A 23,066-nucleotide genomic window follows, 5' to 3' on the forward strand; every position below is an offset into this window, starting at 1 on the left:
TATTGGGCCAACTATATAATTTATTTATTGGGTGCTCTATGTTAATTTTATACAAATACCTATCGATTTCTACATAGATATATATATTTCGTAACAAAGTTAATGGGTGCTCGAGCACCCGGCGAACACCACGTGAATCCGCCCCTAGATATAGTCAACTTCATTAAACCAAATTACCAAAGCAAAAGCTTCATTCAGATTTAATAGCAACTACAACCAAATACCATTATGTATCCCTTTCGGACCCTTTGCACCTTTTAAACTCAACTCCCCAAAACTTATTTTATCTTCTTAAAGTAAGAGTATCATTTTTTATTTTTTTATAAAGCCCTTAAAATCTTCCCAAAAAATTTCAACGTCCTTTGTAGTCTTACCCTTTTGAACCCCATGTCCTTTTTAAACTCTTTTTTATTTAGATAGTTGTCCATTTTCCCACAAAGACGGTTAAACACAAATATAGAGTTTGAGTTAGACCTATTAAATTCTGTTAAATTTGTAATGCTATTGTGGACCCGCCCCTTCTAAATATTCCATATGCTTATATAAATCTCACAGTTTTTTCTCTTCTAGTCTCAAAATATTTCTAATTCTAGCTGTTGATCTACAAGTATGGCTTATAACATAGCAATTTCCTTGTCCAATATGATATGCTACTACAATTCCTATTTCTTTCAATCACAAGAAATTGCAAATTCACTCCATTCAATATTTTCTTTACTTACCTCACTACTTCTCAACTTTCTCATATTAAAGTACCAAAATCATGACAATACACCATTTGAAACACACCCTAAATCCATATATTGTGCTATAACAAGCTTTCTTGCTTATTCCATGTTACATGACATAGAAAAAAGATTTTTCTCCACAACGACGACGTATAATTACAAGGAATTGTGCCTATGTTGTTGTTCATGGTTATGCTATGTTGTTGTTTGGATCGTTGTGTGTTGCATCTTTGGTGTCTATTTGGCCTAGGAATGACCAATTGGATCTAACTTGAAGTTACATGTTCGACAAAATTCGATTCTGTATATGTATAATTTGTATTATGTAATTGAATCAGCTTTATATGTATAAAAAATGTATTCAATATCTAGTAAGAAAAAAAGTTTTTGGTCCAACTCACAAATTTAAAATTTTCGATGCGAATCTAGGAGGACCTGTAATTTTGACTATGGGTGCAATTTGCAACTTCACATGACCAATATTTTGGCTTGTACGTTTTCAAAAGGGGTCATATATAATTTCCTTGTGTAATTTTTGAAACCTTTAATTCAATGATCTATTATTCGTCAATCCATTGCTTTTACTTCGCTCCGCTCCTGATTGTAACTCGAAACTAAGTTAAGATTCATGTCGGGATGTTCAATATTGGGAATGAATCAGTTTTTAACTAAAGTGATTTCATATTTAATACTTAAATACGAGATCTCTAATTAAGAACGAAGAAATATATACTTACAACTCAACCACCAAATACTTATTTCTCCAAGGATGAAGCTTAAATCCAAGCAAATGTTATTAGATAGTAGTATATAATATTTCATTTCACATAGAACTAAGAGAAAACTATCCCAATATTAGCATTTGATTACTGAACATATAGCTGGAAAATTAATTTAAGATAACAAACCACATCGGAGAATGAAGATAGTTATGGGCTGCTTGGGTAAATTAAAGAATGAAAGACATACGCTGTGATGAAATATGATTCTTCAGGCAAGTTTTAACGGGATGTGATGAGTGGTCAATACTCGCATTAAAATATGCGAGAAGAGTGTCCAGGCTCAGCCTGTTACGACAATTTGGGCACTCTCAATTTAACCAATCTGATCCCTATAAACCCCTACCCCCACCCCTCTAAACACACCCACCCCATAAGTTAAGTTTTTTAATTTTTTTAATTTTATAGAACATTAGTTTGTTTTATAACTAAATTATAAGTTATTTACATTTTTTATTGGAATGATATAAACTATATAATTAGTGATAATTTAGACCAGAAAAAGAAAAACATCAACCGTCTAGTATTTCATGTAGAAAATTCACAAACAAATTAATAGTTCAGGTATACTATCATTATCATTGAACAATTCGACCATGAGTGATGGGATAAAACATTAAATATTACTCCATATATCATAAATCATAATATTTAAAGAACATTTTTGTACGTTACTCATATTTCAAATTGTAGACTTTAATATTCACGGTTAATTAGGTAAGAACTCAGAATTCATTAATGATACATGATTGATATTATTAGAGAGTCCTACATCGAATCGTATTTACTTATATAATATAGAGATAATGGCACAAGTATCTCCTCAACTTATATCTGAAATTTCAGAAACACTTATATTATACTAATATTTTATTACCTCTGAACTTATTTTATTAATAATTTTTTACCCCTTTTTGGCCTGCGTAGCACTATCTTGTGGGTCCAACGCTGATTGAATTTTTTTTCTAGATAGTGCCACATAGATCAAATAGCGGTAGAAAATTATTTATAAAATAAGTTCGGAAGTAATAGGACCTTAGTATAATATAACTGTGTCTCTGAGATTTCGAGCATAGATTGAAGGGATACTTGTGCATTTTCCCTATAATATATAATAACATTCCTTCTTTTATAAACTAGTTTTTATAATGACTGATAAATATCATTTTTACTACACCAATGAAATAACTTTCGCAGAATTTATTTCATGAAACATTCGTACATGTGAAATAATTTCATATAAGTAATAAAATTAAAATAATATTCCTTCATGTATGATTTATAACAAACCAATATTACAATATTATATGTTTGTCTCTCCTCAATATTGGTTTGTTAGAAATCATACATGAAGAATCTGAATCTCGCTATAAAGAGGTGATATTTGACTACCTCTTTGTCTATGGACTAGGTATTGAATAAAATTCTTATATCTCTCTATATTGAAATATTGAAAATATTTAACAAGACACCTATATTTATAACACGAATAAACTAAATTAAATAATTGTCATAAATATCATAAATAACAAATTCTAAACTACTAAGATATCTTATTCTCAATTTGTTATTATGGGCTCAAATCAAATGAATGATTATATATTGTGCAACTTTCACATATAGCAAATAAAAAATACATATTTGTATGCTATAGCAAAGTTTGCATAATTGCGCTCCATATCAAACATAGAAACTGTATAATTCGCTATACATATACAGTTGAAGCAAATCGTATAAAACAAGAAAGAGAAAGACACTTGGCAGAGAACTGTATAAAAACGAAGTGTATAAAACGAATTGTATTATTATAAGTGTATTGAACGATTATATACAATTTGAATTTGTATAAAATGAGAAAAAGACAAAAGAGACTTGACAAGGAATATACAATTGAATCTAATTGTATAAAACGAGAAAGAGAGAAATTAGATACAATTTGAAAATTGTATAAAACGAGAAAGAGAGAAAGGCAAAAGAAACTGGGCAGGGGGATATTTTTATTGTATAATTATAAGTGTATAAGACGAAAATATATGTACTTGCATGAGTATATACAATTTTCTCACGCTTTATACAAATAGAAACGCAATTTATACATTTCGCTTCTGTTTGTATAAGTGAGAAAAGCGAGGGTGGCGAGCGAGATCTGGAAGAGGGGAGAGAGGGGAACAAAAATATATGTATTTATACAATTTTCTTTGCTTTATACAATTAGAAATAATTTTTATACACTTATGTTTGTATAAAAAGTGAGAAAGCGAGCGAGAGATTGGAGAAGAGTGGCGAGCAAGATATTTGGGAGAGAGACGCCTGACAATTTTTTGCAAACGTTTGCTATGGAGCACAATTAAATCAAACCCTAACTACTCTATTTATTTTAAGTTATTAGTTTGCTATTATATATAAGTTTTCCTTATGTATTATAGATGTAATAGCATTTTAGTTAATGTAATTTGTACTTCAAAGAGAGGTTTAACAAAGAAACTTAGGTTAGAGAATCCAAAACTTGGGTAAAATGTTAAAGATTTATTGAAGATGAGACAATAACAAATAAATATGAAATAAAAGACAAAATTTGGAGCATTTGTGGATGTGCTGTACTCAATGATTAGTAAGTAAAATATCTTGTAGTAGTGAATAGAAAAATTGACACATCCCTACTTATTTACTCCACCATTTATGTCTCTACACTTCACTTCTTTCTGATTCATTACTACAATTACTTGTTCAACAAGCACCTTTTACATTTACTTTTTACAACATGATTACATAATTAGATAACATTTTCACATACTCACTTTATATATTTTAGATCTCTTTTATATGACATATATTTAGAGCGTGACTACTTAATAAATTGGTTGAGAATCATAAAGTTTCAGGTTCAATTTTATACTGAGACAAAAAATACTTGATGTTGGTGAGATAAATATCCTGTTAAATTAGTTGAAGTACGTGAAAGTTAACACATACATCACAGAAAAAATAAATTATTTGACATACTTTTTGATTTAATTACGTCCTAGAAATGATGTCACGTTTTTATTATTAAAAATAACTTAACTTGAAATTATATATTTATCCTTAGTAAAATTGTTTATTGCTATACAAATAATCAATCTGTTTTAGATCACAAATTTAAAATTAAAAAAAATAAAATTAAACCTTAAATTAAAATGAAACTTCTTTCTTAAATTTTTGCATCAAATTAGACTAACAAATTAAAATTGAAAGATTACTATTTTTTTTTTTATGTTTAACCAAAACTGTAAAATATTAAAAATATTAATACTGTATTTCAGAAATTTGGTAGCACGTGAAAATTTGACTTGTTTCAATCTGTATGCATTTTATTGAAACAGGCTGTAGTCTTTGAGTCTTCCACCTACCCCACCCCCCAAACTTTCTGACACGCCACTTAAAAAGAAAAATAAAATAATAATAATATTGAAAATGAAGAAAATTTATAAGAAAAATAAATATGACAAGTATTTGGAAATATTTAACGTAAATTATTAGTTTTAATTTAATTTTAAAAAAATTATTTTATTTAACGAACAAAATTTAGATATATTTTATTGTATCATATGATATAATAAGTAGCCTCAAACTCTAGTAAGAACATGAAATTCTTAATAAAAAATTGATAAAAATATTAAAAATATCCCTAAATTTAGTGAGTATTTAAGAGTATATTTTACTCATATTACAAGATTTAAAGTATTTAAAGTTCAATTAATTAAATAAAATATATTTTAAAATTATTAATAATTTAAAAATAAAACTAATAATGGCCGTTTGAATTTAGAGTAGACGTCTGTCGGAATAAATTAAGTTAAAAAACAATATCCAATCATTTGATAATTTGAATTCACAAATCGATTAAGTTAAATTGGTTTTTACAGTGCATCTATTAAAGGAAAAATAATTAGGAGAGATAGAAGTCCAAATACAAATTTGAAGTGTATTTTTTTTTAAAAAAAATAAATGTATTTACATATTAAGTAGAATTAATATTAATATTAATATTTCTAATTATTCAAAATTTCAAAATTAATAAAATTAAAATTTTGCTCCACCTTTATTTCAAATATTTCCTTAATATTAGGACTTGAGTCCAAAAACCTCTTATTATAGTCCTAATGTTATTCAGTTAATTTGATGCCAATGAAATTAATTTTAGGACTCCAATTTATATCTCTTATGACCAAAAGAAAAAAGAAAAACTTTTCTTGACATAATTACAAGTAATTAATTACATTAGTCCCCTAATAAACTATTCAGATTAAAAAATAATAACAATAATCATAATTAAGTAGTTAAACTTGTTAAAAGTACATGTTATACCATTGATTTGATGTATGCACTACTTTCTCATTCCCTCTTGTTGACCTTACCTATTCTACACTTTTCTTCATAATAGGACATATATTTGATTGAAAGTTAAAGAATTTCCTTTTTTGAATGTGAAGTTCAGAAAATGAATTTGAAATTAAACATTGTATATTTGTATTTTGAACACACATTCTTGAAAAATATAAAAATTTTATGAGTGGTTTTTTTTTTTAAAAAAAACTAACCAAAATAACTAATACAATGTATTATATATATGCGGCCTCATAATGTGTTATGTTTTATTTTAGGGAGTAAAACTAAATAAGCATTGATCTAACATTGTAAGATTAACTTTTCATCACATTGATACCATAGTAATACTTTTCGTATATATTTTTAATATCTAAATCGTAATCATAAACTATTGAATTAATCTAATTCAATCAAACTACAAAAAATAATGGAATACCAAAATAAGAAAATTAATATGAGATGAAAATAATTAAAAGCCGTAATGCAATGAATGTTTGACAGTTCATCCATCTCTTAACTAGAGATCTTAATTTTTTGAACTTTGATATGAAGAGAAAGAAAATCTTTAGTAGAAACCAGAGATATTGACTATTTATAGTATCGAACCTCGAATGAAAAAATGAAAAGAAAAAGGGGAATTTTAATAAGTAAGGAATTCTATTTTGTTCAAATAACTTGTTAGTTACATTACTATATGCAGGTTCATTCCCAAATAAAGAAGAAAAAAAAAGCACAAAAAAATAAATGAAAAAAAAAAGAAAAAAAAAGAGAGGCTCAAAGCATAAACCCTAGACAACCCTCCCATCTCTATTTGTTTGCCACGTGTCATCAGCCACAAACTCCATGGATTTCTCCCCCTTATTACCAAACCCCTTACCACTTCTCCATCTTCTTCTTCCTCTGCTCTGTTTTTTCTCTCAATTTTCTCCCTCCTTCAAAACCGCCGCAAAATTCAACCACAATGAAAAACAGCAAGCAGAACGAACTGTGTGATTTGTTTCGTAATCCATCTAAAGATGAAATTGAAGTAGTAAAAATTCTACTCGATCTCGAAAATCTAGTGAGAGAAAGACAATATTGTTCGGTAATTTGGGGTTCTAAGAAAAGGAGATCTAATCGACGAATCGATTCTTCTTCTTCTCCCGTCGTCAACTCTTCAAGTAGTTCGAAAATCGATGAAAACGAAATTGAACCCAAAATTAAAGCTGAAGTTACTAGCCCTGCTACTCCTCTTTCATTTTCCCCAAGTGAATCTGATGAAAAATCCAAACATTCTTCTCGCAGAAGCTATAAACGAAAGGTACTATTCTCAACTCTCTCTCTCTCTTCTTCTTCTTCATGAATTCATAATTGTTAATTGATTTTCAAAATTGCTTTCATCGATTTCGATATCTAATATCTTTTTCTCTCTCTAGTAACCAGTTTCAATGCCTTCTCCCCTATTTCGGATAGTTTTTGTTTTATGACATTTTAAACTTCGTTACAACAACAACAATGAATAACATGCGCAGTGAAATCTCACGATTATTTTTGAAAGATCTTTGGCTATGAATTTTAAATCTTGTTGCAAAAAATTTATATGTTTATGATTGGGGATTTGGTGAATGATTTGAGTTTTAAAATTGTTGATTGGTTTGCAGACGAGGGAGGAGCTAATGGATAAAATAAAACAATTATCTCAATGCAGAGAATCGCTTACAGGGGTAAGTTCGTAAATTCCTTTAATAATAATTTAGTTTTTTTTTTAATTTTCTTTTCCTAAATTATCCTCTGTCTTTTTATTTTATTGATATATTTTATTTATTTTGCTGGTAATGGAATTTGTACAGGAAGTGGAGAATGTTCGTAATTACTACAATAATCAAAAAGCTTACAATATGAAGTTGAAAGCAATGAAAGAAGAGGTAAATATTCATCTCTATTTTTGGTAAAAATGTTTATTATTTTCTCATTTATTTGTGATTTGTGATTGTGGTTGGGGTTGCATAATTTGTTCACAAAATTGATCATTTGCTACACTAATCAAATGAAAGAACGTTTTAATTTAACTCGTGATAGCATATTATTACTCTATTTTTGAAGTTTTATTATTAGCTTACGACCAAAAGTGTATAATTTAACTCGTGATGGCATATTATTACTCTAGTTTTTCAAGTTTGCTTATTAGTTTATGACAAAAAGTGTGAATTTTAACTCATGATAACATATTATTACTCTATTTTTCAAGTTCGCTTGTTAGCAATCAGGTTAACAACCTTCTTGTTACGTATTGCATTTCGTGATCTTCCGCTTTGTCAATTACAGGTAACAAGAATGGTGAATTTCCAAGGGGGTGGTGTTAATTTAGGTCAACTTTACTCTAATCCTGGAATAGAGCCCAATCGTCAACAGCCGTTCATTATGGATCAGGTTGCTTCAAGATCAGAAGCTATTCATAGATTTCAATACCCATTGGGCCAGCTGCAACAGGCCCAACATTTGTACTCAAATGGGTTGGGCCCAGGCCCAATGGGCCTTCCTGATCTGAATGTTAAGGTGGAAGAGGCTTTCGCATTGGACCAGTTCGATATCGATAGAATGAATGTTGAAAGGAAGGCCCAATATGCTGAAGCTAGAAGGAAGAGGAGGATTAAAAGAATAGAAATTAAGAATTCATCTGGTTTTATGAGACCACCAAGAAGGAGATAGTAGGTAATTTTTGTATTTTTGATCCTTCCATAGAATGATAGTATTATTTTTTGTGAGCGATACGGAAGGCCAATCGAGCAAAGCTCTATTTTTTTGCTTTGTCCAATGTCGCTAAGTGAAATTTTATCGTTCATTAGTTGAAATAAGTTGATGAGCTATAATGATGTACGTATACTTTTCATTGATCGTATAAACAAAATATTCATGTCTTAGCCTTTAAGTATCTCGTGAAATTAATTTGTGTGCAAAAATTAGCTTGGACATCCCCGAATACAATAAAATATTAAGAATGTGCTCACACACTTCAAATATAACCACTTATTTTTTATTATTGGACGCATTGATCTTTGTACTATTCAGATCAGAAAGATATAATGGATCAAAATATCTCTACTTATATTGATTTTGTTTCTGTCCTAAGTAACTTGGGTACTTAACAGGCCCAAACTTTAAAACTGGGCTATTAACTAGGTCCACATAAAACTAGGTTTAGGGTTTGGTGACTGCTGCTATTTATACCAACACTAGAGTCATCCAGAACCAGCAGCTCAATTTCTCTGTGACAAAAATTTCTGCCTTGGCTATATGAAAAATGTTTGGTGTCTTTTCTTTTTTTTTTCTCGTATTTAGGTGCACATCGACTAATTTCACGATGACTCTTTTTTCTCTGTGTTATTTTTTCTTTTAGAGTTTGATTGAAAATTGATTGCAAAAGGGGGTATGCAGATGATGACAATATTATTGAGGATATAAGAAGCTCAAACTTTATTGGAGTTTGAGCGATGCTTTTTCCTAATACTTCCATGACTCTGATGCATACCTTATACTTATTGCATTTTTTTCTTTGTTGGCGAAATTATGTTCTTCCATGGTGAGATTATATTGTTTTATGTTGGTATAATTTGATGGTCGCCTTACACTTGGATTTCAATCATGTGTATAAAAGAAGTTTATTTGAATGAATTTAGGTTTAATTAGGTTTAATCAATTCAGTATATTTTCTGCGACTTGTCATAATTAAAGGCCAAATACAGTGATAGATTCTTTAATTTCATCTCAATTTTAATGTTGGTAGTTTAATTCATAAGTTAGATCCTTGAAAGCAAGGGAGAAGCTGAAATATAATTAAAACTTGTTTTAGTTAGATCTTCAATCTAGATATATTTTAGTTCTCCCATTCATAAATCAAAAATTGAATCAAGTGAATTGAATAACTGGAAATAGAAACAATAAGGGTCCGCCCCATAAATTAATGGAGTGAAATACCATGTTTTACTATTTAATTTGGGGAATGAAAGAAGCTGAATATTATTTTCCTTTAAAAACATTGATTACTTAATCAATTTCTTTGTGTCATTTTTTTATTGGATATTTTGTCAGAAGTACCTTTAAGGCTCATGAAATCACTTTATTGTTCTTCCGAAACATGTATAATTGGTGAAAAGTACCTTGAATTTAAGAGAATTGGCTATATGTTACGGACTAAATATAACAAGTACTCAGAATTGGCGATTGATCATTGGGTTAAAGAGAAATGAAATGTTTCTTCCATGTAAATATGCAAAATAGAATTCAGGGAGGAAAAAAGATGAATCAAATGTAATAAAATAACTGCTGGAGGAATCATATTTAGAGGAGTACGGATGCTAGAATAGTATGTAAGAAACTGCAATACACCAACAAGTACAAGAAGCTACTGTAATACAGTATATTCATATAGACCAATAAAAGACATTTCATTTCTCAACAAACCAAACACAAAGTTCAAATGAAGAGAAGACAATAGGAAACATAACAAGTTCACTTGGCAGAAATTGAACAAACCAACAATATATCAAATGTAGAGAAGTTTTTAGGATTGGTATTGATCATCAGCAACCTCATCATCATCATACTCTTCCTCATCATCTGCTGTAGCATCCTGGTATTGTTGATATTCTGCAACCAAATCATTCATGTTGCTCTCGGCTTCAGTAAACTCCATTTCATCCATTCCTTCACCTGTGTACCAATGCAAGAAAGCCTTGCGCCTGAACATGGCCGTAAACTGCTCACTCACCCTTCTAAACATCTCCTGAATGGAGGTTGAATTGCCAACAAACGTGGATGCCATCTTCAGCCCAGTTGGTGGGATATCACACACACTAGACTTGACATTGTTAGGGATCCATTCAACAAAGTAGGACGAGTTCTTGTTCTGCACATTGATCATCTGTTCATCTACCTCCTTTGTGCTCATCTTACCCCTAAACATGGCAGAAGCTGTCAGGTAACGTCCATGACGGGGATCTGCCGCGCACATCATGTTCTTGGCATCCCACATTTGTTGAGTAAGCTCTGGCACTGTTAGCGATATGTATTGCTGTGATCCACGAGAGGTTAGTGGGGCAAATCCCACCATGAAGAAGTGAAGACGTGGGAAGGGAATTAAATTCACAGCCAATTTCCTCAGGTCTGAGTTCAGCTGACCAGGGAATCTCAAACAGCAAGTAACACCACTCATGGTTGCAGAGATCAAATGGTTCAAGTCACCAACTACACGAGAAAATAGGCAAAATTAATCATTTGCTTACTTAAACTTGCAGGTCATATTATTGGTTACCACTAAAGAGAAACACTTACAACTTGGAGTAGTGAGCTTCAAAGTTCTGAAACAAATATCATATAGAGCTTCGTTGTCAAGGACCATACATTCATCGGCATTCTCCACCAATTGGTGCACCGACAGTGTAGCATTGTATGGTTCTACAACAGTGTCAGACACCTTTGGAGAAGGGAAAACAGAGAATGTGAGCATCATCCTGTCTGGATACTCTTCCCTTACCTTGGAAATCAGTAGTGTTCCCATGCCAGATCCAGTCCCTCCACCAAGTGAGTGGCAAACCTGGAATCCTGATCCATAAAACAAAGAATACAAAACAATCAACTACCACCCCTCAATCAACAAATGGTAATAATTGTATAAAGAGGGTCACAAATAGATGCATTAGACATAAAAGTATTCAATTAGATAATATCACTTGTCCAGAAATTTCAAGACAGAAACAATATAAATAAGATCTTATACAAATTTTCAAGAGTATAAGGAAAAGAAACACAAGACGATTGACTAATATTACCATAAGTAAGATCCAGACACATCATAAATCTCAGTACTCGATCATGCACTCTAATTAAGTATGACTTCTTGTGAGATGCATGATGAGAAAGTTAAATTTATCCTTCTGCTAGACTATACAATTTTATGCCACTCATTTGTGTGCTCTATGAGATTCAGGCTTTATATGAACATTCAAATGTGCACATATGCATCAGCATTATTTCTACCCTGGGTCAGACAAGTTGTTAACAGCAAATATAGGCATTTATCATCATAGAGCATACGATTACGAATGAGTAAAAGAGGCCTGTTTCAATAAAATTCGGTTATATCTAGGTTATATCGACTATAAGCACATACATCGGACCAATTAGCATAGGATTTGAAATGAAAATGAGGAAGAGATCTAGTATTGGCACTTGTTAACTACCAATAGGAAGAATCAGTACGCAATTAGCAATAAAATCGAAAACAGAAACTAAAGGCACTGTCAACTATGAACTCATACATCGGGCCACTTAGCATAGGATTTGGAATGACAATAAGAAAGAGATGTAATATATGCAGTGTTAACTACCAATCGGAAGAATAAGTAAGCAATCCGCAATCAAAACGAAAACAGAAACTAAAGGCAACAGGCACATTCATAGAGGAAATGAACAAAACCTTGCAAGCAATCACAATTCTCCGCTTCTTTACGAACAACATCTAGAACAGCATCAATCAACTCAGCGCCTTCAGTATAATGACCTTTGGCCCAGTTATTACCAGCACCAGACTGTCCAAAGACAAAGTTATCAGGACGGAAGATCTGTCCATAGGGACCAGATCTGATACTATCCATAGTACCAGGCTCTAGATCCATCAAAACCGCCCTAGGAACATAACGTCCACCAGAAGCTTCATTGAAATAAACATTGATACGTTCAAGCTGAAGATCGGACTCAGCGGCGGTTCCTTTGTAACGTCCGGTGGGATCAACACCGTGTTCATCACAGATAACTTCCCAGAATTTGGAACCGATTTGGTTTCCACATTGTCCTCCTTGAATGTGAAGAATTTCTCTCATTTTCTCTTAGTTTTTTTGATGAAAAAAATTGATGAGAGAATGAGAGAGAAGAAGAAGAAGAGATGAAGATGAAGGGAGAAATGGGAAAGAGAGAGATATTTCTAGTGGTAATGAGGAGAGAGGCGGGAATACATAAACACGCAATAACTGATGGACCCTACATTATAGGCTGAGAAGAATATGGGTCCCACGATTTTCACCACCGATATTTTTGGCATCCATTATTTTCTTTTTGTTCTCTTCTTAACGCACAATAAATTAATTTAATTAATTTATCATCTCAAATAAGTATTTTCTTTTCTTTCAAAAAATGTTTATTTTTAGAAAAGTTATTATTTTTAGTAAATGTATATAAGATGTTATGAGAAAGATATATGTGATGTTTTGGGAGTTTTTTGATAAATACCTTTATAATTAAAGGAATTAAATATTTTTTTAAGGAGATGAATAAATCTTAAAAGACTGATAAGTGATAAGTCGGATATAAACAAATGTTGATTTAGCATTTGAATTCATTGACTATTTGAGTTATTGCGTTGAAATGTAATATTACTATGTTCTTTTATTGAGTTCAATCAAATTCAACGCATTTACTATACATTTAGCTTAGTCATTAAATATAAAAAAGAATCTTTAAAAGGATAAACAACACGAGATGGAAATAGATAGTTATTAAACATAATGCATTCAGATTTATATATATTAACACAAATAAGATATATTTTTTATTTTTTTCGTTTATATTTGATGCATAAAACTTTAACTAAAGTTGAATCGCACACTGTAGGACCTATTACAGGATGGTGCTTTGAACAGTTTGAATTATAACCATGTTGAGCATCAAATTGTCTTATTATCCTTCACGTAGCTCCTCATATATATAGTAAAATGTTTAAATCGTGATCAAGTTCTCTACTCAACTTGATCTTTTTCTGTTTTTGCTTTGATTTGAATTACTCTATTTATTAACCTTATTGTAATCACTTAACACACAAAGCCTACAAACTAGTTCTAGTTTAGATCCAATCAAATTTTGTCAAAAAGTGGTGAAGAATATTTTGCGTTTAGTTACTAGAAACAATTTGGAAACTTAAACAATCATTTGGATCAAGAACTCAATTATTGTCATTTCATTACTGTTTTCACCTCCATTATTTCATTCACGTGGCTATGTTTCTTTTTCATTACTAATATATAAGTTTTATCACGAGCACAAACCCCACAGCCAGTGAGGTATTTATGATATTTGTGGTGTTGACAGCTACTGATATTTTGTCTCAATTACTATAAGGTTTGTCTACTTGCAATATTTTTTTCAAGTATCCTATCGTGATCACCACCTAATATTATTTTCACTATGTTTTTTAATTTATGAGATGCCAACTCCAACTATTGTACTAGATGGGGACAATAGCAGAGTTTTAGATCTGAGTAATGGTACACTTCAATGCTTGAGCTCATCCACATAAAACTGATCTAGAAAAGATTCCATAACTGAATTCATTACTTTCGACTCCAACTACTTTGAATGTGTTTTGACTTCATCAATTCATTTTTGATTAGTCATGATCAGCCAAAAATGCTAATTTAACCCTGTTTAAGACGATCTATCGAAATGTGACTGACAATTTAGAACAAACAAAATGACAAATAGGTAATAAAATTGCTTCTACTTCTTGACCTTTCTTATAATGTTCAAGAGTATACTTGATTCAGAGGATCTGTAAAGTTTTTTCCGTTTGTTTGAAAGAGACTGATGAGGGCATGAATACAACACATACTTGTATCCTATGTTGCTCAGACTCAGGAAAACGCCAGATGTAGTGCATTTTTGGAGGATCCGGCATGAGGTGTGGCTCTTGTTTCGGAGAGTCCACGCAACATAGCTTTTATCATAAAAGCCTATTCATTACAACAGACGAGAATCACAGAAAATGTTACTAAATTAGAGTTTAGAAAAACATACGAAATTAGGAAGTTTATACGTCCTTTGGGGTCTTTCTTATGCACATCTAGAAACATTACGATACAAAGATCAACAGCTAAAGACTTGAATACAGGACATCACCAAAATGTAGAACAAACGAATTCTTGTAACAGCTGCTTTCATCGATTTTGAAGCATGGATTCGTTGCAGTATTTCTTGAAATTCAAGCATTCTTCCACAATGAAATCACTGCAAAATTTGATTTCAGAAAGTTGTGTTAGTGACACAAATAGCAACCTTTTTCATCATACAAGCAGCAACAAGTGGAAACTTACAAGATCCGCTCAGCCATATCTGATGTTTCCCATCTGGGACTCCACGGGTATTCAGTAGTGACTGGAGACTTGATGGGCAGACCTTGAGAATTAAAGTGCTATACAAACATGCCAATGTACAGATATGAGCACCGAGTCAATTGATACTACAACAACAACTACTACTACACCTCGATACCAATCAAGAAGCACAAACAGAATGGCGGGCAAGAATTGGGGCATAACCACTACATTTTTTTCACAAAAAGGTTCTATGCCTAAATATTACATGTTCATGAAGGCAAACTAAAAGACGCCCGAGTATTACAAACAACCATACCAAAATATCTAAAATCCTGTCACGTTATCTTTCTTAAAAAAATAAATCCTGTCACGTTATTGAACAACAAGATCAACAACATAACCAGTGAAATTCCACAAGTGAGGTCTGCAGAGAGTAGAGTGTATGCATCTCATACCCCAACCTCATGGAGGTAGAGAGGTTGTTCCCACCCTCAGCTCAAGTGTGGCATATAAAAAGAAAAGGTACATGGAGAAAAAAAATAAAATATAGTAAAGGTAAGAAGGCACCAATATAGTTCAAGGGGACCTAAACAAACTATTTACCTGGGAACTCTGAAGCATCAAACTTGGCTGCTGCTTAGGGAACTGAAGTGGGATGGCAACATGAACCTAAAATATCAAGGATATTATAAGATTTATCAACTAATAATCGCTCATCAATAACATTTAGATATAAGCAGCAGAAGCAAAGATAATCAATCAAGGAAACATGGTCTCCAGTCAGCATGTCAAACAAAGCTTTATCTTATGGAAGAAAAAAGAGCAACGTATTTGCTGAACGAATTGCAACTATAGGTAAGACCATGACCTGTTTCTCTATGTTTTTGAGTTATTCTTATAGATGTATGGACTACTTTGTATCAGGTGTTTGCATTCATTTGAAATCCTACTCAATTTCCATCGTTCTTCAGCTATCAAAGTCTTCTCCTACCCCTCCCTCTTGAGAAGCAAAAACTGAAATTTATGCACCCAGTCCTCCCGAGAACATGCTTTAATTAATTAATAAAATGCCTCCAAGCAATCACATCAGGAAAGAAATTTCTACTTTGTGTGTGTCTGCTTACAAGTCATTAAGTTACCGTACCAGAAAAGTAAATACCCCAGAGGAAGATAGAAAGGTTGCCTTCCTGCAGAAAAGCTGACAAACGAAAAAAGGATCATTGAACATGCCATCTATCAGCGGACATACTAATTACTACAGAATTAAGATTGCATACTGGATCTGCTTCCACTGGTCTTCCAAAGAGAGGAGCTAATGCCATAATGAGCTTCCTTCTACTTTCAATGGATGCAACTGCATCTTTAATCTGTCAAGAGCAAATGGACAAAACAGGAAAGAGAACTTTAACAAAACAATTTGGCATAAACCCCAATGGAGAAATTAGTATTAACCTGTGATTCAAGCATCTCTTCTAAAGTCGGAAGGTACTCAGCCATACACCTAGAAATTAAAAAAGAAGAAAGACAAAAGAATTATGAACATAAAATGATACCGCAACTTTGTTGGAAAGGATAGCATAACAAAAATGTTCCTCAAATAGGAGAAGGGTTGACAAGGCTGCCTGCTTCTGCAGCAATAATCAGAACTTACATTCCATCCAACCATGCAGGAAGCCTGAAATCATCAATTGAGAAGACAGCCTTCAATTCAGGAGAAGATACCAATTTCAAACGTGGGGCAGAAGGAGCACTGGAGTATTTCCTGCCAACTGGATATATAACCTGTCACATTAGTAAAGTTAATCAAAAGAGAACCGGGGAAGGAAGAAAAAATTACAAGCCAAAAGATGATTAGACAAACAAATTATTCATTTAGCCTCAATGATAAATTACAAGCCGAAGAAACAATTAAACCAACAAATGAACTGATTTAACCTCCACAAAAGTTTCAGTTTTAACACTTAAATGATGCAGCTTTAGGAATGAGATGAAAGCAAGTAAATGACAAAAAAGATGTATTGCATTCATTCATCCAAATTTTCCCCCAGAAGATATGCAAAAATGATGCGTCAAATGATCCTCAAATGATGCCATGCTTTAATCTCCTTCAATAGTAAATGACAAAAAAGATGTATTGCATTCATTCATCCTAATTTTCCACCGGGGATATGCAAAAATAATGCCTCAAATGATGCCATGCTTAAATCTCCTTCAATCAGTATCTTCTACTACTATGATTCTTTAAGAAAAAACATTTTATTTAAAATGTGATTTTCATTCTTCTAATTATTATAGCTATTACTTTTAAAACTAAAGGAAAGCAAACTAAATAGATTTCAGAGACTAGGGCTTAGTTTCAGTTGACAATCAAACCATATAACTATTTCATTTGTGTTGGAGATATTAACATTTAATCAGTATTTTCATCTTCTGGTAATATATACAGACAAGTATACACAATGTACGGAAAGATCCCTCAGAAAGCCGACCTGTAGGTATATCTTCTGTGGATGGCGCCAAGTGGATCCTGCAACCATTTTGTTTAAATCCAAATCCAGCAGTGGGACAGCAAATTTAACCTCTTCTGGCTACACTACAATTTAATGGCACATAAACCATCCATATAGTCAAGATTCGAACGTTACGCAGGATAATCCTCCCACATAAGAGCAGAAAGGGGATTACTAAATGCAGGTGTTAGTGACAGTGGAGTACCTTATCAATATTTGAACTCAAAGACATTTCAATCCCCTGCAACATAATGATCAAAAACAGAACGAAGTATAAATTAAAGCTCGTTATAGAAAGAACAAATTATAACTTGAGGAAGAGAGGTGGAGCCGCGATCACGCTTTTAAAACCCCTTCCCCTCTATAGAGTCTTTCAATCTAACAAATTAGGCAAGAAAACCATCAACATTAGAGTTAACTCTTGCACTCAAATGAGCCCTATGAATCCATCACACATAATCTTAATAGCTAAACCTATAAGCAATAGGCCATCCACCGAAAGAATTGAAATGTAGCGACATATTCAAAATTCACCACACAGGATGATGTATGCTACCTAGATCAATTTGGTCTAGTGTTAACCACCTGCCGATTGTCAGAAACAGCAAATTTTGACATACACCTTCGAAAGCAACCATAGACTAAGTTGCTCAGACTCAGGTACGGGTGTCCGATTACGGGTATGGATCTAGAGGTCACATCCTCTATGATCTAAATTTTAAGATTCGGAGATACGGATCCATGTATGCATACGGGTGCGGGGATTCGGCATAAAATAATTCCAATATGTGAAAATAGAGTTATAAAGCCTAAATTATGAGATATTATGTGGAAAACATGAGGAGAATCCCGAAAGGAGACAAAAGGAAAGGGAGTGGCAATAGATATTTATATATACAAGGTATTTCATTTTCACCTTAGTTTTGATTACATAAATCATCAAATCTGTCTCGAATTTCTGCCTCTAATTTGGTCAAAGTACCCATAATTAGTTGACTAGTTAGGTACGGACCCCACACCCACGTCGTTACGATACGGGTGCGGCACCCAAAGTAAAAAGTCTGAGCAACTTAGACCACATATGCTCATAACCTAAGTTGCTTGGACTCTTCACTTTTGGTGTTGCACCCGTGTCGACACGACATCGGTGCGGGTGTGGGATCCCTGCCGATTTGGTCAACCAATTTTAGGTACTTTGACCAAAATCAATGGGGAAAGTCTTGGACCTTTTTAATAGATTTCTATAATCAATACAAAAGCTAAGATGAAATTGAAGAAAAATGGAATGTCTTTTATATAGAAATTTCTATGTCACTCCTTTTCGTTTAATCTCCTTCCGGGATTCTCCTCTAGATGCCTGTAGTAGATGCTTTACACAATCCCATTTTTTTGAGATTCTCTCTAAGATTTGATTTTCAATAAAAGTATCCTTTTACTTCTTAGTTATAACGAATCAAGTATAATTTGTTGGTTGTCATGATCATGCCAATAATAACAATGCAATAGCACACCTAGCTCCATTGGGAGGAACTCCTGATTCCATATCATCTTCTTACATTGGAGGTGAATTAGCAGCAGCCAAAGACTAAATTAATGACAAGCTAACAAGTTCAGAAAAGTGTTGGAGCTAGATTACACAACACTGTCCCCATTTTACAACTCAGTGACAATTACAATGATCATCTTACTACTGAAAGGTGTCCAGTGCACACGAATAATCTAACCCAAACAACAACTTGATGATCAAACTGAAGCTTACCTCTCTGGAAAGCATTGTGCTGATTTCAAACTTCAACCTGTCATCATCAACTTGTTCAACTCTTTTCTTTTGGTACGCCTTGTACAACTCCCTAACAACCACAAAAAACTAAATCTAAGCTCTTCTTTTTTCAGAAAATGTTCCTCACTTCACAATGCAAGCTCTTTAAGTGAATGACAGTACACAAACTAATGATGTGAAAAGTGAAAATGCCCAACCTCAGCTGCAGAACCAGAGTGAAAAGACTAGTCGGATCTCTATTATTCCAGTCAGTAAGAGGGTTCTTCAATGACTTTGAGTCACTAGCATCACTAACAGCATGATAAGGTCGAAAAGTTTCATCTTCCGCCCCAAATATAACATCTGGTGCTGCTAATGGATACACGGCATTGTACATCACATCCCCTACCCCAAATTTCATCATCAACAATACAGGTTGTTAACGTGATCAAACTATATACAGCTAGACTAATTCACTATGCAACCTTCAACAGAAATGTAAATTAGAAAGCTAAGAAGTAACTCACATTTGATGAAATCAAGACAGAAGGGGATTACTAACGAGAACCGATCAAGCAAACCAGTGTTTTTGCATCCTGAACACATATTCTCTACCTGAACAAACTTCAAAGTTCCTTGTCAGTGAATAACCATAAGCAAGTTTACAGAAATGACCTAATTTTTTTGAGTAAAAGCATATAAAATGACCTTAACAGAGAATGGAGCGTGAGTGACTATGTAATTCAGCTGTGCAGCGATGAGTGGAGGGACTGCGTCGATCGCCATGGCGGAGAATCGTCGGAATTTCACACAGATTGCTTTAATAGCCGTCGGAGTTCAATCGGTGCTTCTTTTGATCCGGCAACGATACGGATGGATACGGGCTCCGTCTGATAATTCGTTGGGTTTATATCTTTCTTGAAAAGTTTAACTGGTAGCCCCTTTCAGCTAACTAATTAAATTCTATGTAAATATTTTTGCAATCGCACGTTTTCGTCTAGAGAAATAGCCTCCGAAATTAATTTTGTTATTGGATAAGAGGAAAATCGGCAGCTCGATAGAGAGCTTATTCGATCATCATGAATGACTTTGTGTAGCCTCTTTGTCGTTGTTACCTTTGAAATTTCAGGTTTTAATTATATTTATTTAAGTTGTAAATATTTTTAGAAACTTCTTTTTGTTCATTAATAATTATTTTTTTTCAGAAAGATAATATTATAGTATAAGTAAGGCGTTAAATACGTAGTACATATAACTACATAATCGTTGTCACTACTAGTAAATATATCAATGTTATCAAAATTTATTAAATTATTATACATTGATGAAGAAACTACTTTATTAGATGTTACTCTTATTTTTTCTGTTTCAATATAATATTTGATGGTATCTAAATAAAGTTGCACAAAATAGGATGGATTGTAAGTTAGTTGATAGGATGTTTATTTTGCCAAAAGCATTAGCTACCTTGTTGTTTTGTATGAAAATATATGTTGTACCATTGGTTTTTCTAACTTATTCAATAAGGATTTGGTGGACATTGTGGTAGCTTCATAAATAGGGTAAGAATGCTACATGGGTTCTATTAATTATATAGTCTATTGAAGTGACCTTGATTAGGATTTAGGGGGATTCACTTGATAAGTATTTGTTTATGGAATTAGTATTATAACTATTGTTTGTATACTACATTAATTATATTACTCATAAAATAAATTTTCTTTCTCTGCATAGTGATTGTTAGATATGTTTTTTTTGTACGGAGTAGAATATTGGCTAAAAATAAATATTTACATTCAAGAGATGAAGATAATAGAGATTAGGGTGTGTCCGATGAGTATGTGGTTATATAGTAATAGAGATAGGATAAGAACCAAAATTTACATGTAAGGTGGAATAACATCTATGACATACAAGATAAGAGAAGCAAAATGGAATGATTTTAGAATTTGAAGTGAAGTCACTAGGATATGCCAATATATAGAGGTGCGAGATGTTAATTGTAGTCTGTGACATGTCAAGAATTTCACTAACGAAGTTCAAAACATGAATACGAAAACACACACAAAAAAAATAAACAAACAAGATATATATATATATATTTGAATCATATATGAATCGAGTAATTTTTAATCGAATGAGATTCATACTTCGACCCTAATTTCAACAAGGTGAAGAGGAATAAAGATAAATAAAAAAGAAACCAAATAAAAAGTAATTAAACATGATATAACCCGATTCAGCTGACTGGAAAGATATCTGTAGGACATTCGATAATTAACATAGCACAGTTATAGAGTATTATCACACTTTATATAGGTGCATTATTTTGTATTCACTTGGTACACTATGGCTATAACTTAAATAACACAAAACGATGGGAAAACAGGCCATGACTTAAATACTACTCCTCAAATCGCTATTTTTCTAGTTCATGGGCCATTCATCTGTTTAAGCCCAGAAAGAACTTTCGAGGTTTAACTTGTAAGCAGTCATGGAAACCCTAATGCATTCCGATTTCTATAAATATATTGGCCGCTCTTCTTCTCCGCCAGGCGCTCTCTGAATAACAGAGTTTATCAATGGTGGAATTTTGTCTATTTGGGTATCGGAGGTTGAAAATGCTCTGTTTTTGTTTGATTTTTCATGTATTTGTTTGATTCAATTTTATTTCTGTTCATATGTGAAGCCGCTTGATGATTTTTGGATAATATTCTCACGACGGTCGTCTGAGGTACATTTATGTGCCTAACTGATGATAGATCCAATTTTTCTGATGGTTTCTTCTTCTTTTTATGTTATAGAAATCTTCAATTACAGTGAAAATATTCAAAAAATTGTGATTTTACAGAGGAAGCATAATGATGATGCAAAATTTGTTCCGATTATTCATGAAAGGAATACCAACCTCCTACTCATTCTGAATGCTTGCCTTTTTTCTAATAAATTTTTCAACTCTTATTTGCAAATTTGAACTGTTTGAATATGTTTTACTGTCTCTGTATTCTTCGCACGATGAGGATCAATGTTCATGAGATCGAAAGGTCATTGATATCATTAAAAATTAACAATTAGTCCTTTTCATTCTGAGTGCTTTTTTAATTGTTCGTAGTAAATCATAAAATCCTTTTTTTGTTCATTTTGATTTGGTTTTATAAAAAGTAAGGGTCTGAAGTTTGACTCTTTGGCAACTTGAGCCTTAGGGATGAATGCAGAACCCTATATCAATATTCCTCCTGTTGAAATTATTGTGGGCTTATTTGATAAACCTGCTAAGATATATCTTCGAGGGAAACACTTTAATTATACAGTAAGTAGTATTGTTGAACTTTAACACAAGGTAGGGGTAACGTCTGTGATCAACCGTATGATGATTTTTGGATTAAAATTCTCACGATGGTCATCTGAGGTACTTTTGTGTGCCTAACTGATGAAACATCCGAATTTCCTGATGGTCCTTGATTTTATTTTTTAGATGAAGAAACTTGGATATTTTTTTCTGTTTGAATTTGAAATATATATATCATGAGAACGAGCATAATGATGATTCAAATTATTTTCCGATTTGTTCATGAATGGAATACCAACCTCCTACTCATTCTGAATGCTCGATTTTTCCTTTTTCTTGATTTGGTTCAAAAAAATTTATATGCTTCAATCAATCTTTTGCAATTTGACTTCACAAGTCTGAATTATCTTATTCTTGTTTTCCTTACTTTGTTTGCCACTAATCTTACTTGCATCTTTTCTTATATAACTTCGTTCCCAATCATATTTAATTCTACTTTCAATTCAACGTG

The 23,066-nt window shown here is 32.4% G+C and overlaps 2 protein-coding genes, 6 non-coding genes and 1 pseudogene across 9 annotated transcripts; 7 read left to right on the plus strand and 2 right to left on the minus strand.

Moving 5' to 3' along the window:
• Window positions 1-1,734: 1,734 nt before the first annotated feature.
• Window positions 1,735-1,840, plus strand: LOC114077045. The gene has a single exon (XR_003578139.1). It is a non-coding gene; the product is annotated as a small nucleolar RNA Z279/snoR105/snoR108 (small nucleolar RNA).
• A 4,833-nt stretch (window positions 1,841-6,673) lies between these two features.
• On the plus strand, window positions 6,674-8,778 carry LOC107016119 (annotated as a pseudogene). Its single transcript, XR_001456416.2, has 4 exons — window positions 6,674-7,175; window positions 7,516-7,578; window positions 7,705-7,779; window positions 8,180-8,778. The product of XR_001456416.2 is annotated as an uncharacterized LOC107016119 (transcript).
• A 505-nt stretch (window positions 8,779-9,283) lies between these two features.
• Window positions 9,284-9,381, plus strand: LOC114077040. Its single transcript, XR_003578134.1, has one exon. It is a non-coding gene; the product is annotated as a small nucleolar RNA R72 (small nucleolar RNA).
• Window positions 9,382-10,207: 826 nt separating this feature from the next.
• Window positions 10,208-12,835, minus strand: LOC107017672 (tubulin beta-1 chain). The gene is made up of 3 exons (XM_015217878.1): window positions 12,330-12,835; window positions 11,186-11,455; window positions 10,208-11,098 (listed from the first exon to the last, which is right to left on the minus strand). Exons 1-3 carry the CDS (start codon window positions 12,730-12,732, stop codon window positions 10,416-10,418), a joined length of 1,356 nt encoding a protein of 451 aa, XP_015073364.1. The 5' UTR covers window positions 12,733-12,835; the 3' UTR covers window positions 10,208-10,415.
• A 1,743-nt stretch (window positions 12,836-14,578) lies between these two features.
• LOC107015776 (BRISC and BRCA1-A complex member 2) lies at window positions 14,579-20,228 on the minus strand. The gene is made up of 13 exons (XM_015216180.1): window positions 19,975-20,228; window positions 19,794-19,881; window positions 19,485-19,671; window positions 19,267-19,357; window positions 17,713-17,748; window positions 17,487-17,585; window positions 16,649-16,779; window positions 16,450-16,498; window positions 16,275-16,364; window positions 16,142-16,195; window positions 15,601-15,666; window positions 14,995-15,092; window positions 14,579-14,908 (listed from the first exon to the last, which is right to left on the minus strand). Exons 1-13 carry the CDS (start codon window positions 20,050-20,052, stop codon window positions 14,839-14,841), a joined length of 1,137 nt encoding a protein of 378 aa, XP_015071666.1. The 5' UTR covers window positions 20,053-20,228; the 3' UTR covers window positions 14,579-14,838.
• Window positions 20,229-21,952: 1,724 nt separating this feature from the next.
• On the plus strand, window positions 21,953-22,048 carry LOC114077048. The gene has a single exon (XR_003578142.1). It is a non-coding gene; the product is annotated as a small nucleolar RNA Z161/Z228 (small nucleolar RNA).
• A 71-nt stretch (window positions 22,049-22,119) lies between these two features.
• LOC114077033 lies at window positions 22,120-22,190 on the plus strand. The gene has a single exon (XR_003578128.1). It is a non-coding gene; the product is annotated as a small nucleolar RNA Z105 (small nucleolar RNA).
• Window positions 22,191-22,626: 436 nt separating this feature from the next.
• Window positions 22,627-22,723, plus strand: LOC114077050. The gene has a single exon (XR_003578144.1). It is a non-coding gene; the product is annotated as a small nucleolar RNA Z161/Z228 (small nucleolar RNA).
• Window positions 22,724-22,798: 75 nt separating this feature from the next.
• Window positions 22,799-22,870, plus strand: LOC114077034. Its single transcript, XR_003578129.1, has one exon. It is a non-coding gene; the product is annotated as a small nucleolar RNA Z105 (small nucleolar RNA).
• The last annotated feature ends 196 nt before the right edge of the window (window positions 22,871-23,066 follow it).

Source organism: Solanum pennellii, chromosome 4, assembly GCF_001406875.1.
Source record: "Solanum pennellii chromosome 4, SPENNV200".
In the NCBI taxonomy this organism is placed as follows: domain Eukaryota; kingdom Viridiplantae; phylum Streptophyta; class Magnoliopsida; order Solanales; family Solanaceae; genus Solanum; species Solanum pennellii.

What these genes read in the sequence shown, in the direction of transcription:
- LOC107015776 (XM_015216180.1), bottom strand. Translation starts at nt 20,052, where the DNA reads ATGGCGATCGACGCAGTCCCTCCACTCATCGCTGCACAGCTGAATTAC. An exon ending in GCACAATGCTTTCCAGAGAG is followed by an intron (nt 17,749 to 19,266) that starts GTAAGCTTCAGT and finishes ATTATGTTGCAG; the next exon opens with GGGATTGAAATGTCTTTGAG. An exon ending in GATATGGCTGAGCGGATCTT is followed by an intron (nt 14,909 to 14,994) that starts GTAAGTTTCCAC and finishes CAAATTTTGCAG; the next exon opens with TGATTTCATTGTGGAAGAAT.
- LOC107017672 (XM_015217878.1), bottom strand. Translation starts at nt 12,732, where the DNA reads ATGAGAGAAATTCTTCACATTCAAGGAGGACAATGTGGAAACCAAATC. An exon ending in GAATTGTGATTGCTTGCAAG is followed by an intron (nt 11,456 to 12,329) that starts GTTTTGTTCATT and finishes TTTATGGATCAG; the next exon opens with GATTCCAGGTTTGCCACTCA. An exon ending in GAAGCTCACTACTCCAAGTT is followed by an intron (nt 11,099 to 11,185) that starts GTAAGTGTTTCT and finishes TTTCTCGTGTAG; the next exon opens with TTGGTGACTTGAACCATTTG.